General features: G+C 44.9%; 1 protein-coding gene and 1 long non-coding RNA gene across 23 annotated transcripts in view; one reads left to right on the top strand and one right to left on the bottom strand.

Moving 5' to 3' along the window:
- The window catches only part of RBFOX2 (RNA binding fox-1 homolog 2), a 301,357-nt gene extending 292,341 nt beyond the window's left edge, over positions 1–9,016 (bottom strand). For 2 of the 22 annotated variants that reach the window (XM_060190077.1, XM_060190082.1), the window contains exon 1: positions 8,377–9,012. In XM_060190077.1, the coding sequence (XP_060046060.1) occupies positions 8,377–8,559 (183 nt within the window). In that variant the 5' untranslated portion in view covers positions 8,560–9,012. Of the gene's footprint in view, positions 1–8,376 lie in introns of all 22 variants that reach the window. The other 20 variants (XM_060190061.1, XM_060190088.1, XM_060190064.1 and 17 more) reach the window with 15 other exon arrangements.
- LOC132538118 (uncharacterized) overlaps positions 1–15,065 on the top strand; it is a 138,698-nt gene that overhangs the window by 56,197 nt on the left and 67,436 nt on the right. The gene's annotated exons all lie outside the window — the stretch shown is intronic.

Here is a 15,065-nt window from a genome sequence, read left to right as displayed (position 1 = left end):
AGCCCCCGGCTCCCCACCTGCAGGGGAGTCGCTTCACAAGCGGTGAAACAGGTCTGCAGGTGTCTATCTTTCTCTCCCCTTCTTTGTCTTCCCCTCCTCTCTCCATTTCTCTCTGTCCTATCCAACAACAACGAGATCAACAACAACTACAACAATAAAAAAAAAAAGGGGCAACAAAAGTGAATAAATAAATAAATAAATATTAAAAAAAAAAAGAAAGAGATGAAGAAACCTGGTAGGCAAATGAAAAAATGGCTGTGTCCAGGAGTCAAAGACAAGCTATCAAATGACTTCAGTACTTTTAGATGGATGACACTGTTAGTAGACTGTAGGGTGGATCTGAAGGGACTGGAAAGAGACCACAAGAGACAGGAAAAAGAGAGAGAAAGACAGACAAACACAAAGGCATCCCAACTCAATCTCCATATGCCAAAAGGAGAGCAAAACGTATATATTTAATTTAACATATTTAATCAACAAGTTTTATTAAATGTACAACAGGAAGGATATTTTCACTGCTCCGATACCCCTTGTACCACCCAAATAGCCACTGTACCTGTACTCTAACTCCCAGTTGAGATCCAACAGGTTCCATGAGATGCCTGCCTGCCCAATGCAGACAAGTGTGCCACGTCAGGAGACCTCAGAAAGATCTGAAAGGTCAAATAACTCAAATAATGAGACCACAATGGCCAGGTCCATTCTCCTCCTCCACCCTGTGAAGAGCAAACTGAGTCTCCCCTGTTTAACACACTGTTCATCTCAGGGAGATAACCAGCTCTGGCACTTAATCAGTCAGAAGCCTGTTAACAGCTCCATTCTGATCCAGTGATAAGCAGAATTCATCGGGTACTTCATAGCAAGTTATAAGAAAGACAAGAAATAAATACTCACTGAGGGTCCCATGGTGGCCAGTTACCATTACAATAATTCAGCAGCATGGTTATTCATTCTGCCTGTTTATAGATGTGTAAACCGGTGCTCAGAGTTGTTCAATATTTTGTCTAAGGTTCTTCAGTTGGTAATTTGAAGAACCAGAGTTTATACTCAACTATGAGAAACTCAAAGTAGTGTTTCACTATCCTTCAAGAAAATATGGATGGTAGTTCACTTGGAAGGATGCACATGCTACCAGGTGTCAAGGACTCAGGTTCAAGCTTCCTGTCTTCACCTATGGGAGTGGAAGGAGGGTGTGTTCATGTGTGGTGGAGCAGTGCTGCAGTGTCCCTTTTCTATCTGTCTCTCACACTTTATCAAAATGAAAGAAAAAGGAAAAAGGCCACTTGGGAACAGTGGAACCAGTCAGTCAGTGCAAGCCCCAGTGATAATCCTGGTGGCAAAAAAAGAGAAAATTATGAATAACAAGTATGACTATATATTAAGGCTAATGTATCAACAGTATCAATAGTACTAACAACATTGTCCTTTAAAAACTATATTATACAGCCTTGGATTAAAAGTGTATTCCAAAAAGTCACAATTAAGTGGTCACAACTGGAATCTTCAAGTGCTACTTAAAAAGGTCATTCCTATGCATTAGTGAGCAAAAATGTTCGGACTCAAATAATCAAAGTAACTTGACTATGCACCAGAAAAAAATACATCAAGTCCTCCATACACTTTCCCTTCAGAGTCCCAAAGACCCTATGTGTACACTATTATGTGTGTGCGTGTGCGTGTGTGCATGTGTGTGTGTTGTATGGTTTAGCCACCCAAATTACAGAACTGTGTCCAAGATTCACACTGCAACTCTGATCCGATTTGCCCCAATCCTGGCTCAAGCAGCTTTGCAATACCCTCCTAACTAGATCAGAGCCAACCAATGGGTTTATTCAGGCTGATCTGTGATGGATTAGATAATGAAACCTTAGCCATGTAAGCTGCCTGCTTATACTGGAGCTGTAGGGGAGAAGAATAAGAAACTCAATATTCCTAGGGGCCACCAAAAACACCAAATGCACTCGCCATCCCTTGCTCCATCTGTCTGCTCACGCTCCAATTACTGCCATTTCCTTTCTGTCATCTGTTGCTCTTCCCTCATGTCTTTAAAGAAAGTGCATATTTGTCAGGAATAAGGATGCTTACTATGCTTTACAAATGCATATCAACAAAAATTCAGATCTACTCACTAAAGTGACCATCTTTATTGTTTCACAAATTATTAGAGCCTGGCATCAAACTGATGGCCTGAAAGATGTCAAACTAGATTCACTAGCATCATTCTTGTAAAGCTAAGTAGGGTACTGAATTTCTTTCTTTACTGTCCTGTAATATCCAGGCCTGCCTGCATCAGTCTGTTTTATCTCCAGTTAGCTCCTGTTATGTTCATACGTCAGTGTGATAGAGAAAGAAAAAAAAAAAAAAAACACAAGGTGGTTAGAAGATGAGAGAGCTGAGAGACAAATTCAACTTACCCGAGAGGAATAATTCAACTTTGGATTCAGATGTGACTTTCACCTTCTCAAGGACATTGCCAGCTTTATATTTGTAGGTTTCCTTGTGAAACCTGGGGGTATGGGGGATGGTGGCTAATAATATTTATATGACCATGCCTTGATTTCTCTACCTACAATACTTACCCTTCTGGTAATAGTGTGCACTGAATGTCTGCATTCCCACCCCCGTACTCACTTTTACCCCACGTCAATAAGCTGAAGCTCTAGCCCATAAAATGATAGTATTTGGAGATAGAGCCTTTAGGAGGTTTAGAAATTAGGTCATAAATTTGACCCTCATGATGGTAATGAACACCCTAATAAGAGGAGCAGGGGCTGAAAGATAGCTCACCTGGTAGAGCATATGGCCCTTGCTGTGCATGTGGCCCTGGGGTCAAGCTCTGGCACAAGATGAGAGCACCAAGGGCAGCATTGAAGGAGCCCTATGGATGGTGGAATAGTGCTGTGGTGTCTCTCCTTTCTCTATCCCTTCCTTCCCCTCCCCCCGCAAGAGAGCAGAGAATAAAAAATTAGACCAGGGGACCACTGAACAGTATTAGGCATGTAAAAGTCCTCTGTTCTTTCCTTAGTGCCACATTAAAAAATAATAATAAATAAATGGAAAAGAGAAACACACAAAGAAAATGTAATGAGTATACCACTTTCTGGATGAGTGGTGATTACAAACCAAGAAGCAAACCCAAGTCAGACTCCAAATGTTAGCACCCTGATCTTGGGATTCTACTCTCCAGAAGCATGGGAAGTAAACTTCTGTTGTTTAAGTCACCCAGCTTGTAGTACTTGGTTAGGGTGTCAAAGCACACTGAGACAAGTAATAATAAAAATCTCAATTATTTTAGAGATCATTGAAGTACTATTGAGGTAGTGTTCATGGAAAACCCACTATTTTGACAACTCTGTCAAATAATCTGACAGCTGTGCTCAAAGCACTTTCAGCCAAACTATCTGAATGACACTCACCCCCACCACAGAAGGGGAGTCACAAACAAATGGAAATATCAACTAATGTAAAACATACAGCATTCACACAGCAATCATGGGCTACTTGGAGCCCCTTCTTAAGATCAGACAGAAAGTTGTCCTCCCATTCGAATCAACTAATAATATGAGCAACTGCTAAACTAGACATCTGATTCTGTAGTTAGAAGTATGTGCCAACATTTCCCTGCCATAAGGATTTTGCTGAAAACTTAAGTAATAATTAAGATGCACCTTACCTTCTCTAACAACTAAGTTCCTAGAAACATGTACAAAAAACTGAATTTTTCGTCATCAAATGGTTTTTATTCACTAGAAGAACAGACCAAAATCAGTCATTCCCTGGTATGCTTTATGGCCTTTATAAGCCTAAGTACCATACATATCAGACTCACTTCAGAGTGAAATGACATCTAGTATCTATACATGGAAGTCATTTAGCTTTTAACCAGATTAGAGAATGATATGTCTATGTTCCCTTTTTAACAACTAACCATATTCCTCAAACCATATGTATACACACACATATATATAATTTTTGAGTGATTTAATAGTGATTTACAAGATTATAAAATAATAGAGGTATAAATTCTCACCATTCCTACCACCAAAGTTCTGTGCCCCCCACCCCACGAAGGGTAACAGTCATAATTCTCTCAAGGTCTTAGATTATCTCAAGCCATATTTTAATATGCAAGTTGAGCTTGTCTCTTTCTACCTGCCCCACAGTTCTGGGTTCTCTATTTCTATGTTATCTATAGAGCTGTGCTGACCCCTGCCCTCAACACAAAGCTTCTGTGTACCATTCTTGAAAGGAATGACCCTTTCTCTCCGCCCCACCTCCTTAGTCCCCCCAGGACTCTTCTTACTCTAAGGAGTATAACACAAACAGCACGAACTCTCCCTTGTCCCCAAGGCTCCACTTTGGGAAGTAATAATTTACTCTTAAAGCTTAGTGGCTATAACTTAACTGGACTCAGCTTTGGAATCTACATCTTCAAGAGTTAAAGCTTCATTTAATAAGAAGTCTTGAGACATCAATCTCAGTAAATTACTTTCTTCAGTAAACAAAGGGCTAATCCTTTGCCATTCAACAAATTAGGGGAGAATTTCAGAAAGGTAGTCTCACTCTCTAAATTTCTTTTTTTTTTCCTGCCCCATATTGACAATAGTGAGATTTTAACATAACAGGATTTGAGCACTATGTAACAGTTTTATGTATATAAAACTGTTCTGTATTATAAGGGCTAAATACGAAAGAATGAAGTTGCAGTCTTTTAGACACTAACAGTCTCACTAGGGAAACTGAATTCTGAAAACAATTATAATTGGGATAATATAAGCATTGATATAATATGACACAGGAGGGTCTGAGTGGCATGAATTAAGCTATCCCAGAAGGCTTTCTGAAAACTCCATTTGTGTTAAGACATAAGGACAAACAACAACATCAGCAACAACAACAACAAAAAAGCCCATCTTTTAGACAAACCCATAAATCAGAAAGGTCAGTTATACTAAGATTTTGACAGTATATCTTTCCATAGAGCCCACAGGCAATTCCACCCTGTCACTATTATCTGCTAAGACTCCACACCCCTGCTCCTTCTGTGCCAGCTACACTGGCCTCTTGCTGTCAAACACACCAAAGGCACTGCTTGCCCAATGCCTCTGCACCCATACTTGCTCAAATGTCAGAAGGACCAAGCCCACCACTACAAAGTTGCCTCACCATCTTCTTCATCTCTTCTCCATCCCCTTCCCTGTCAGTTTTTCTTCTTGCTCCTATAATAGTGGCAGTTACTTTAGTATATGCCTCCTCCCATTAATACATTCATTCCACAAAAACAAGGTCTCTGTTGTGTTCACTACTGTACCTCTCAGGCTCTAAAACAGTACTTGAGCACATAGCTGTTCAATGAATATTAACTATATGAACAGATACTAAATATCTGATCCCTATAATCAGAATAGAGGAAATTCCTAGAGGTGTTAAGTCACCTAAGTTTTTTTTTTTTTGCCTCCAGGGTTATTGTCGGGGCTCCCACCAGGAATCCACTGCTCCTGGAGGCTATTTTTCCCCCTTTTGTTACCCTGGTTGTTTTACCATTGTTGTGGTTATTATTATCATTGTTATTGATGTCGTTGTTGTTGGATAGGACTGAGAGAAATGGAGAGAGGAGGGGAAGATAGAGAGAGGGAAGATAGAGGGAAGATAGAGAGGGGAAGATAGAGAGAGGCTTCATCGCCTGTGAAGAGACTCCCCTGCAGGTGGGGAGCCGGGGGCTCAAACTGGGATCCTTATGCCGGTCCTTGTGCTTTGCGCCACGTGCTCTTATCCCACTGCGCTACCGCCCCCACCCCAGTCACCTAAGCTTTTAATGAACATCAATTCTTCCTTATTCCCCATCATACCTCAAATTTTTATTTTAATGTTTTATTATCTTTATTTATTGTATAGAGACAGTCAGGAATTGAGAGGCAAGTGGGAGATAGCAGATAGTGAGGAAGAGAAATAGAGAGACACCTGCGCACTGATTCACCATTCACAAAACTTTTCCCCTGCAGGTGGAGACCAGGGGCTCAAACCTGGGCAGTTTCACATTGTAACATGTGTGTCTAACTAGGTACGCCACCACCCAGCCCCTATACCTATACCAAATTTCAACCTCCTCATAAAGCCTCCTTTGACCATCCCAGCAGGAATAAACATATTCTTCATGAGTTAATGCATAGATTTTTTTTTAAAGCTATACAATGCCTTATAACCTGTGTCTGGCCTGTGGTATTGCTACTCCCATCTCTCTGAAACTTATAAAAAAAAACCATATGTATACACACCGGGTTTTTTTTTTTGTTTTTGTTTTCTTTTTTTTTTTTTTTTTTTAACTTTTTACTGCTTGGCTTCCCCACCTAGGTTGTAAGTTTCAAGTACTCTAACTGAAAACTTAACATTTTTTGGAAGGTAGCTTGGATATCATCCTGTCCATATACATTTTATATGACTGATGACATAGAGGTCCCCAAAGAAATTTTTCCAGAAAGTTGGTTGAAAGCAGGAGGCTAAACCAATGATAATTTGAATACCAGTGTGATGTGGTGTGTTGGAACTACAGCAAAGTGAAAAGTAAAGATTCAAAAATACAAAGAATAAAAAAAATAAAAGGACTCTCAGTACAACAGATCTAGGTTGTCATTTGTACCCAAAGGACCTAACAGACTCCTTCCTCTGCATACCCCACTGCTCCATTTCCAACTACTAGCATCCTTTGCCAATTTAAAAGCAGCAAGCAAATAATGGGCCCCAAGAGGAAGGGGGAGAGAGGTAAGAGAGGGAGAGTCTCACCATCCACCATGACAGACAATAAATGAGACAGATAGGCATAGATATTTGTACACAACAAGCAAAATGTGCTCAGGAGTGGGCGCACACGTCTTGCCTCCTAACCATGCAATGTTAAACCACTTCACCTGAAGTTCTCTATATTCTGTCCATGACCCAGAGCTTTTATTTTCCACAGTCCCTCTGTGTGAGAGTTCCACTGGAGAACAAAAGCAAGCAAACAAAAAGAATTTAAAAATAAACACCAAGAGGCTTCCTTCAACAGACGTGAAAGAAAGTGGCACAAGGCAAACATGCCAGGCTTCAAAACATCTCCATCTCAAATACAGCCCTCTATGGCTGGGTCTCTAACACAGGAAGTCAGGCAGAGCCTTGAAAAGCAGAGAGCAGAGCACAGGAAGTCTTTCAGCACTGCAGAGATTTCCAAGAGTGGTGTAATAAAGAGAGCACAGGAATAGGAATCAGAGGACCGGGCTTCTAGTTGTAGATTTATTACTAGCTAACTATATAGCCTTAGGCAAGTCACTAGCATTCTTGGGACATTGGAATCCCCGTAGTAAAATGGGCAGAACCTTTGGGGACTAGATCCCTCCAACTGGGGGGAGGGGGGATTAAGACTACAGACGTTCCCCGCCAAAAAGTTAAATAAATGCGATGGTAAAAACAAAGTACACATAAACTCTTTCACATAAGGATCTTCCAAGCCCAATCTAGATCAAGAACTCCTGGAAAGAAAATGATGCTTCTGGCCCTTCTTTCTCTCTCAAGCATCCTGATTCCAACCAGAATCAGGCAGAGAAGTGAGCCCCACCATTTCACAGCAGGTATTTCTTGGACAATTTCCTGAAAACCTGCAAAGAAAAAGAAAGAAAGCTTCGCCCACTTGCTCCCACCACGTCAACTTGGCAGCCTCACCAGGGTCCCGATTCTCCCACCCAATCTGCTTCCCCTGGAGCCCACAGCTCAGAATCCAGCCTCCCAAGAGCCTTATTATTATTAATTATTATTACTATCATTATTTTAATACCCCAAGACATGCGAGAGCTATCCAGTGTCCAAACTCTGCAGGATGCAACTGACAAAAGTCTTGGGGGAGGGGAGGGGTGTCTTGCACCTCTCCAGACTCCACTAAGTTAATGAGACGGCACTGGGGGGGAGGAGGCGAGTCCCCCCACCCCCAAAGTCCTGGTGTCACTGATTGAAGCCACATCCCCGCGGGGCTCTCCAGGAGTTTCTTCGCGGTTCACGCCGGCCCTTTGTATGCCGCCCTCCACCCCCATCCCGGCGTGTGCCCACATCGAGGGGGGGTCCCCACCGCCTTGCCCTCGCCCGGCGTGCAGCGACGCACAGGACCACAGCTCCGGGGTCCCCCGGCTTCCACCCTTCCAGGCCGCGGAGGAACCCAGGGAAGGCTGGGGTCCAACTCAGCCCGGTGCGCCCCCCTCCCCGAAATCCAAGGGCGCGTCCCCTCGGGGGATCGGGGCCCTCGGGGAGGGGGGCGGCAGGCGAGGCCCCCCGCAGTTCCGGCCGCCCAGCCAGCAGGCCCCGCGGCGCCCGGCTCCCCGCAGCCCCCGGAGCCCCCCCGGCCCGCGCGGTCACCTGCATCCCGCCGCCGTCGGCCGCCGCCTCCTCGGTGCGCGGCCGCTTGCTCAGGCCGGGCTCGGCTCCGTCCCCTTCGCCTCCGGGCACCGGCAGCTCCAGCTCTGACTCCCGCTTCATCCCCCGGGCGGCGGCGCCGGGTCCGAGCTGAGGCGGCTGCTGCGGCTGGGCGCCCTCCGCCATCCGCCCGCGCCCGCCTAGCCTCCGGGAGCCGGGCGACCCGCGACAGGCCACCTCCCCCCTGGGCCTCGGCCCCGACAGTCGCGGCAGGCGGACACGCGCCTGCCCCCGCCCCCGCGTGCGTGCGTGCGTGCGCGCGCGCCGGCTCGGCGCCCCTCGGGCGGCCGGCGGTGGCGGCGGGTCGTCGCGGTCTCGGCGGCTCGCGGCGCCGGCGGCTCGCCGAGGCCCCTGGCTGGCGCGCCTTCGCGCACACGCGCCCCCGGTGTGCCGCTGCGGCACCGCCTCTGGCGCTCTGGGAGCTGGCCCGCCGGCCCGCGCTTGGTCGCTCTCACGGCCCCTCACCGCACGCCCGGCCCGGGGAGGAAGGGGGCGGTGCGGGTTCCCCGGCCGTGGGGAGGGGTGTTTATTTGGGGGGAGGTGGGGCCCGAGGCAGGAACGAGCTGACTGGCCGGGATCCTCCGACCCGCCACTGTGGCAGCACCGGGAAGGCGGAGAGAGAGAAAGAAGGAGGGAGGGCCCGGGATCTGGGACTCCAGCCCGCGCGGGAGGCAGTGGCCAAGGGGGCGGTGGCGGCGGCGGCGGCGGGCTGCCGCGAGGGGGCGGGGCCAGCACTCCTCGGCAATCTCCGCCTCTCCGTTCTGGCCGCCCGAGGGAAGCCGGGAAGAGATCGGGAATATCCGGCAGGGCCGCGGGACCTCTCGGCGATCCTTGGCGCCGCTGGAATTCCAGCAGGCCCCGAGGGGCGGGGTCTAACGTCTTTGTGGGCGGGGCATCAGCCTCGGGTGGGAGAGGCTTGAGAGGCTGGAGGGCGGAGTAGCGATTCTCTTGGGTTAGTCTTGCTATGCGTAGTTTGTGATCAGAGTTCACCTGTCTGACGGCATTGACCGCAGGCTAGGGAATGAACGGTGGGTGGAAGGGGGACTCTTCGCTTGCTTCTTCTCTCACAAAAGAACTGGGATCTGAAGTTAGACGGTCCAAAAATGAAGTCACAGTATATGGCAGCCCCCGGTTTTGGAAGTTAATTTATGATCGTAATTGTTAACACATTCCCAATCACCTCATTAATACCCGATTGCAAAAGTTTTGCACTTTGCACACACACAACGCGTTTACAGACCCATTTTATAGCTGCTCTTGTAAGCTGAAGAAAACCATGATTCCTGTTTCACTGGTGATCAGCTACCTAAAGCCTGGTCAAATACTGAAGCTAACAAATGACAGATTGGGGCTGGTTGGTGGCGCACCTGATTGAGCACACATGCTACAATGCGCAAGGACCTGGATTCAAGCCCCTAGTCCCCACTTGCAGGGGAAAAGCTTTGTGAGTGGTGAAGCAGTGCTGCAAGTGTCTCCCTCTCTACCTTCCCCTTCCCTCTCTATTTCTGGCTATCTCTATCCAATAAATAATTAAGGATAATAAAAAATTGACAGATCTAGATCTCGGGACACCAGGTCATATTCTCTTTCTCAATTCTGTTGCTGCCTGCAGAACACTTAACTGCTTATCAACTTCGTGGAGTTAGAGATATGTGCACAATGGCTTCTCTCTCCTACCAGACTGGGCTCGATATTGTGTCCTATTCATGACAGGAAGGCAACGATGTTACATGAGCAACCTGCATTCTGCAGACTGACCTAAACAGCTTACTCTTTGGATCTCTGTTCTAACCTTTGTAAAATAAGAAAATGACTTAGATTAGAGGTTGGCAACCAGGAATATGTTTGCCCTTTGCCCTCTCCAACAAGTAATTTGTCACCATCTGAAGAAACTGTTTTCCTGCTCAGGGATATGACACAGTGATGGAGTTTGAGACTTAAAAGCACACAGTCCCAAGTTTGGATGTTGGCACTGATTCTCCCTTTTATTAATAAGCCTTTTAAAAATCACTAAATAAAAGAAGGCATTTCTCATTGTTATAACTGTGGGGTGCAGGATGGGATAGGAACGTTCTTGTGGTATCTAGATTGTAGAGGTCATGCATGTTGTTCAACATCCTCCTATGAAGGGAGCAATCCCCACAACAGTTGGTCAGACCAAAAGTGCTGAGACTTATAAACCCTAAGCCTGGCTATTTTCTAAGATCATTGTGTGTGTGTGTGTGGGGGGGGGGGGGTTAGTAATACGATTTGCCCGTTGAACTTGGGTTTCACCTGACCATTTCTGAAACAAGACCATGGTAAAAATACCTGCCTGGGAATCAGACCAACCCAGATCTGAATCCAGGCTTTCTCATTTACTGCACATGTGATGCTAGACCAGTGATGACTGACACATTCTGAATTAGAAATGATTTAGGGCCTGCAAACTGGTTGGAAAGGAGGACTGAGAAAGATTTTTTAAAATTTTTGAGTTTTCATAGTGAGCACATTCTTTTCACTAGGCTGTCAGTAAAAGTAGAGCCAAGTGTTAGTTTTCTACTTAACAAGTCATGGCACTTTGTGAAAACCAGCCTCGCTACACCACAGTTTCTTCATCTGAAAATTAGGATAATAACAGTGCTTTCTTGAAAAGATTATTATGATGATCGCATAGGTTATTACACAATTAAGAACTTGGAACAGACTGGTCTAAGGTAAGCACTCAATAAATGTTAGCTCTTGCTATTCCATTATGTTTTTATTCACAGTTTAAATATTTATTGTGGGATGGGGCAGCAAGATAGCTTACCTACAAGGGTATCTGCTTTGCCAGGTTCAAACTCAGCCCCCACTACACTGAGGAGGAAGCTTCAGTTGTGTGGTGTCTTTCTCTCCCCACCCTAACCCCCCCCCCCAAATCTGAAAAAGTAAACCCATAGTGGTAAAGCTGCAATAACAAAAAAATCATGTTCACTGTCAAAAATCAAAGAATATCATCACTATTTTTGACTTTTCTTTTTATTTAACATATTTATTTTTAATGAGACACACACAGAGAGAGAGATCCACCAGAGCACTACTCAAGTCTGGTTTATGATGGTGCTGGGGATTGAACCTGGGATCTTTGGTGCCTCAGGCATGAAAGTCTTTTTGCAGAACCATTATACTGTCTCCCCAGCCCCTTTTGGCTTTTCTTTAAATTGTGATATGTCCCAAAGCCTCAGCTCCTTTTTGTTTGTTTATTTTTACCAAAGCACTGCTCAGCTCTGGCTTATGGTGGCACTGGGGGGCTGAACCTGGGACCTTTGGTGCATCAGGCATGAAAGACTCTTTGCATAACCATTGTGCTGTATCCCCATCTTCATTGGCTTTTCTTAACAAGTGATTTAGAGTGGTTTACAATATTATAAGATTACAGGGTATATATAGTTACACTGCACCCACCACCAAAACTCTGTGTTCCTTGTGATAACCACCATAGCTCTCCCAAGGGCTTAGATATGGGTTGACTTTTATCTTTTTTAAGGTCATGTGTTTCAATTCACTATATTCCACATATGAGTGGAACATTTCTGTAGTTGTCCTTCACTTCTTATTTCACTAAGCATAATCATCTCCAGTCTCTTGTTTTGTTGTTTTTTAATTACATAAGATGGTATGGATTGATCACTAGAGGTTAAGACAGACAAAGCTCCCCAACTCACCTCTAGTGTAACTGCTATAAAGGAAAAAAAATGTCTTTTTTTGTTTGTTTGTTGTTTTCAGAGCACCACTCAGCTCTGGCTTATTGTGTGCAGGGAATTGAATTTTGAACATTGAACCTAGAACTTTGGAGTCTCATGCATGAGAGTCTCTTTCCATGACCATTATGCTATCTACCCCCTACCTGAAATCCTGTTTTCACTAAGCCCTAGATTCTTTGTTTGTAACATGACAATGGTAGTCACAGTGTTGTTCAAAGAATTAAATGAGACAAAACAAAGCACTTAGCACAGTGACTAACCCATAGTAACCACTCAATAAGTGTCCAATTCTTACCATCTAATTTGTTTAGTGATAGAAAACTACTGGCTAAAACTATGGAAGAGCAGACATTTCTTAATGCTGACTGCTGCTGTTACGCTGAAAACTCAAGAGCCCACAAACTTGTTCTTTTGCTGAATTAAGCAATATCAACAAATCAGGGGTCCCAGTTGGCAATGTTCCATAGCAGATGAGTCTTCATCCCATCTACCCACGCATTACTGGCAATGAAGAAAGGGCAGGAAGTTTCCTAGTGGTCTGTGGAAGAGTGTGGCTTTTTAAAAAACAGACAACAGTGGTTTTCAGAAATGTTCTCTTTTAAAACTGGTAACTTAGGAATTCTCTCCCCACCCCCTACCAAATGCTTTACCAACTTACTGAACCTTTAAATGATGCCAGGTTCTTCCTGGGCTGCTCTACGACCCAGCAAGAGATGAGATTTGGAATCCAAGCTATTTTTTTTTAAGATTTAAAAATATATATTTATTTATTCCCTTCTGGTGCCCTTGTAGTTATTATTGTTGTTATTGATGTCGTCGTTGTTGGATAGGACAGAGAGAAATGGTGAGAGGAGGGGAAGACAGAGAGGGGGAGAGAAAGAAAGACACCTGCAAACCTACTTCACCACTTGTGACTCCCATGCAAGTGGGAAGCCAGGGACTCTCCCATGCAAGTGGGAAGCCAGGGACTCTTAACAGGGGGATCCTTCCGCCGGTCCTTGCGCTTTGCGGCACGTGCGCTTGAGCCTCCGCGCTACCGCCCGAATCCCCAAGCTACTCTTGACTTAAATTATTGCTCTTCAATCAGAGCATATGTTCCTAAGAAATAGTAATGTGGTGAGGTCCCAGCGGTGGCACAGAGCAAAGCACATGGACGCTCATAAGGATCCCGGTTCGAGCGCAGCTTCCCACCTGCAGGGGGGCCGCTTCACAAGCGGTGAAGCAGATCTGCAGGTGTCTATCTTTCTCTAGCCCTCTCTGTCTTCCCCTCCTCTCTTTATCTCTCTCTATCCTAGCCAACAACAATGACAGCAATGACAACAACAATAACAACAACAACAATGATAAGCAACAAGGGCAACAAAAGGGGGAAAAATAGCCTCCAGGAGCAGTGGATTTGTAGTGCAGGCAACGAGCCCCAGCAATAACCCTGGAGACAAAAAAAAGGAAAAAAAAGAAATAGTAATGTGGTATAGTGATGTTTGAATAGCCAGAAAATATAAAGTGAAAATGGATTTGGCCCCTATAAACAAGAGTAAGCACTTGGGAAGAGAAAGAATGAAAGCCTATAAATAGTATAAAGAGGCCAAATGGCACAAAGACCAGAATAATTGCTTTTGTATGCATCTGCAGCTACTGTTTGGGAACAGGTGATTAGAAAACTTCACAGAGGAAAAGGACAATTAAAGAATACCTTCTGCCTCTATAGAAAGAATTTTTAGCTGCAGAAACCCTAACATTCATTTGTCCCTTCATCAGTGAGCTCTGAGCAAGAGTCTGGAATACCAAGTTGAATAATGAAATGCATTCTTGGTACAAAGAATCTACAGTCTAAGGGAAATGAGACAAATAAAAAGACAGTTGTAATGTATCATGATGAGAAGATTATGACAATGGTCAAATTTGTGGGCTCTAGTGTCAAATAAACACGGGTTTGAGTGTGACCTAACCATATGTCTCATCTCGGATAACAGACTTAGTATCTCTAAGGCCTAGTTTCTTTATTTGTGTAGTAAATACTAAGAACTCCCCAATATATATCTATTCTACTCTTACTCCTTATTAGAAATGTCAGTTGTGCAGCTTTCTGGTCCTTTTTCCAGCCATAACATCATCTCCCCAGACAATATCTAGAATCCACCTGCATATCCGATTTCAGGCTCGGGGGAAAAAGAAACTAGTATAGCCACAGGCTCTTTGGAATATAACTAAAATATGCCTACTAGCTGTCTACAGAATGGAGACCCCTACCCCACCCCCAACACTTCATCTGCACTATTCCAGCCTTTAGGTTCATGATTAGTCAACAACTTGTTTGGCTTTATATGTTAACTCTCTTTTCAGCCACCAGGTTTCAGATGCTAGCATGATGCCAACCAAACTTCCTTGGACAAACAACCCCACCAAAGTGTCCTGGAGCTCTGATTCCCCGTAACCCTGCCCCACTAGGGAAAGAGAGAGGCAGGCTAGGAGTATGGATCGACCTGTCAACACCCATGTTCAGCAGGGAAGCAATTACAGAAGCCAGACCTTCCACTTTCTGCATCCCACAATGACCATACTCCCAGAGGGTTAAAGAATAGGAAATCTGGGAGTTGGGCAGTAGTGCAGCAGGTTAAGCACACATGGCAAAGCGCAAGGACCAGTTTAAGGATCCCGGTTCGAGCCTCCGGCTCCGCACCTGCAGGGGAGTCTCTTCACAGACGGTGAAGCAGGTCTGCAGGTGTCTATCTTTCTCTCTCCCCCTCTGTCTTTCCCTCCTCTCTCCATTTCTGTCTGTCCTATCCAACAACAACGACATTAATAACTACAACAATAAAACAACAAGGGCAACAAAAAAGAGAATAAATAAATAAATATTTTTAAAAAGAATAGGAAAGCTATCAGGGGAGAGGATGGGATATGAAG

This window comes from Erinaceus europaeus, chromosome 4 (assembly GCF_950295315.1).
Source record: "Erinaceus europaeus chromosome 4, mEriEur2.1, whole genome shotgun sequence".
In the NCBI taxonomy this organism is placed as follows: domain Eukaryota; kingdom Metazoa; phylum Chordata; class Mammalia; order Eulipotyphla; family Erinaceidae; genus Erinaceus; species Erinaceus europaeus.
This window is presented reverse-complemented; position numbering and strand designations above follow the sequence as displayed.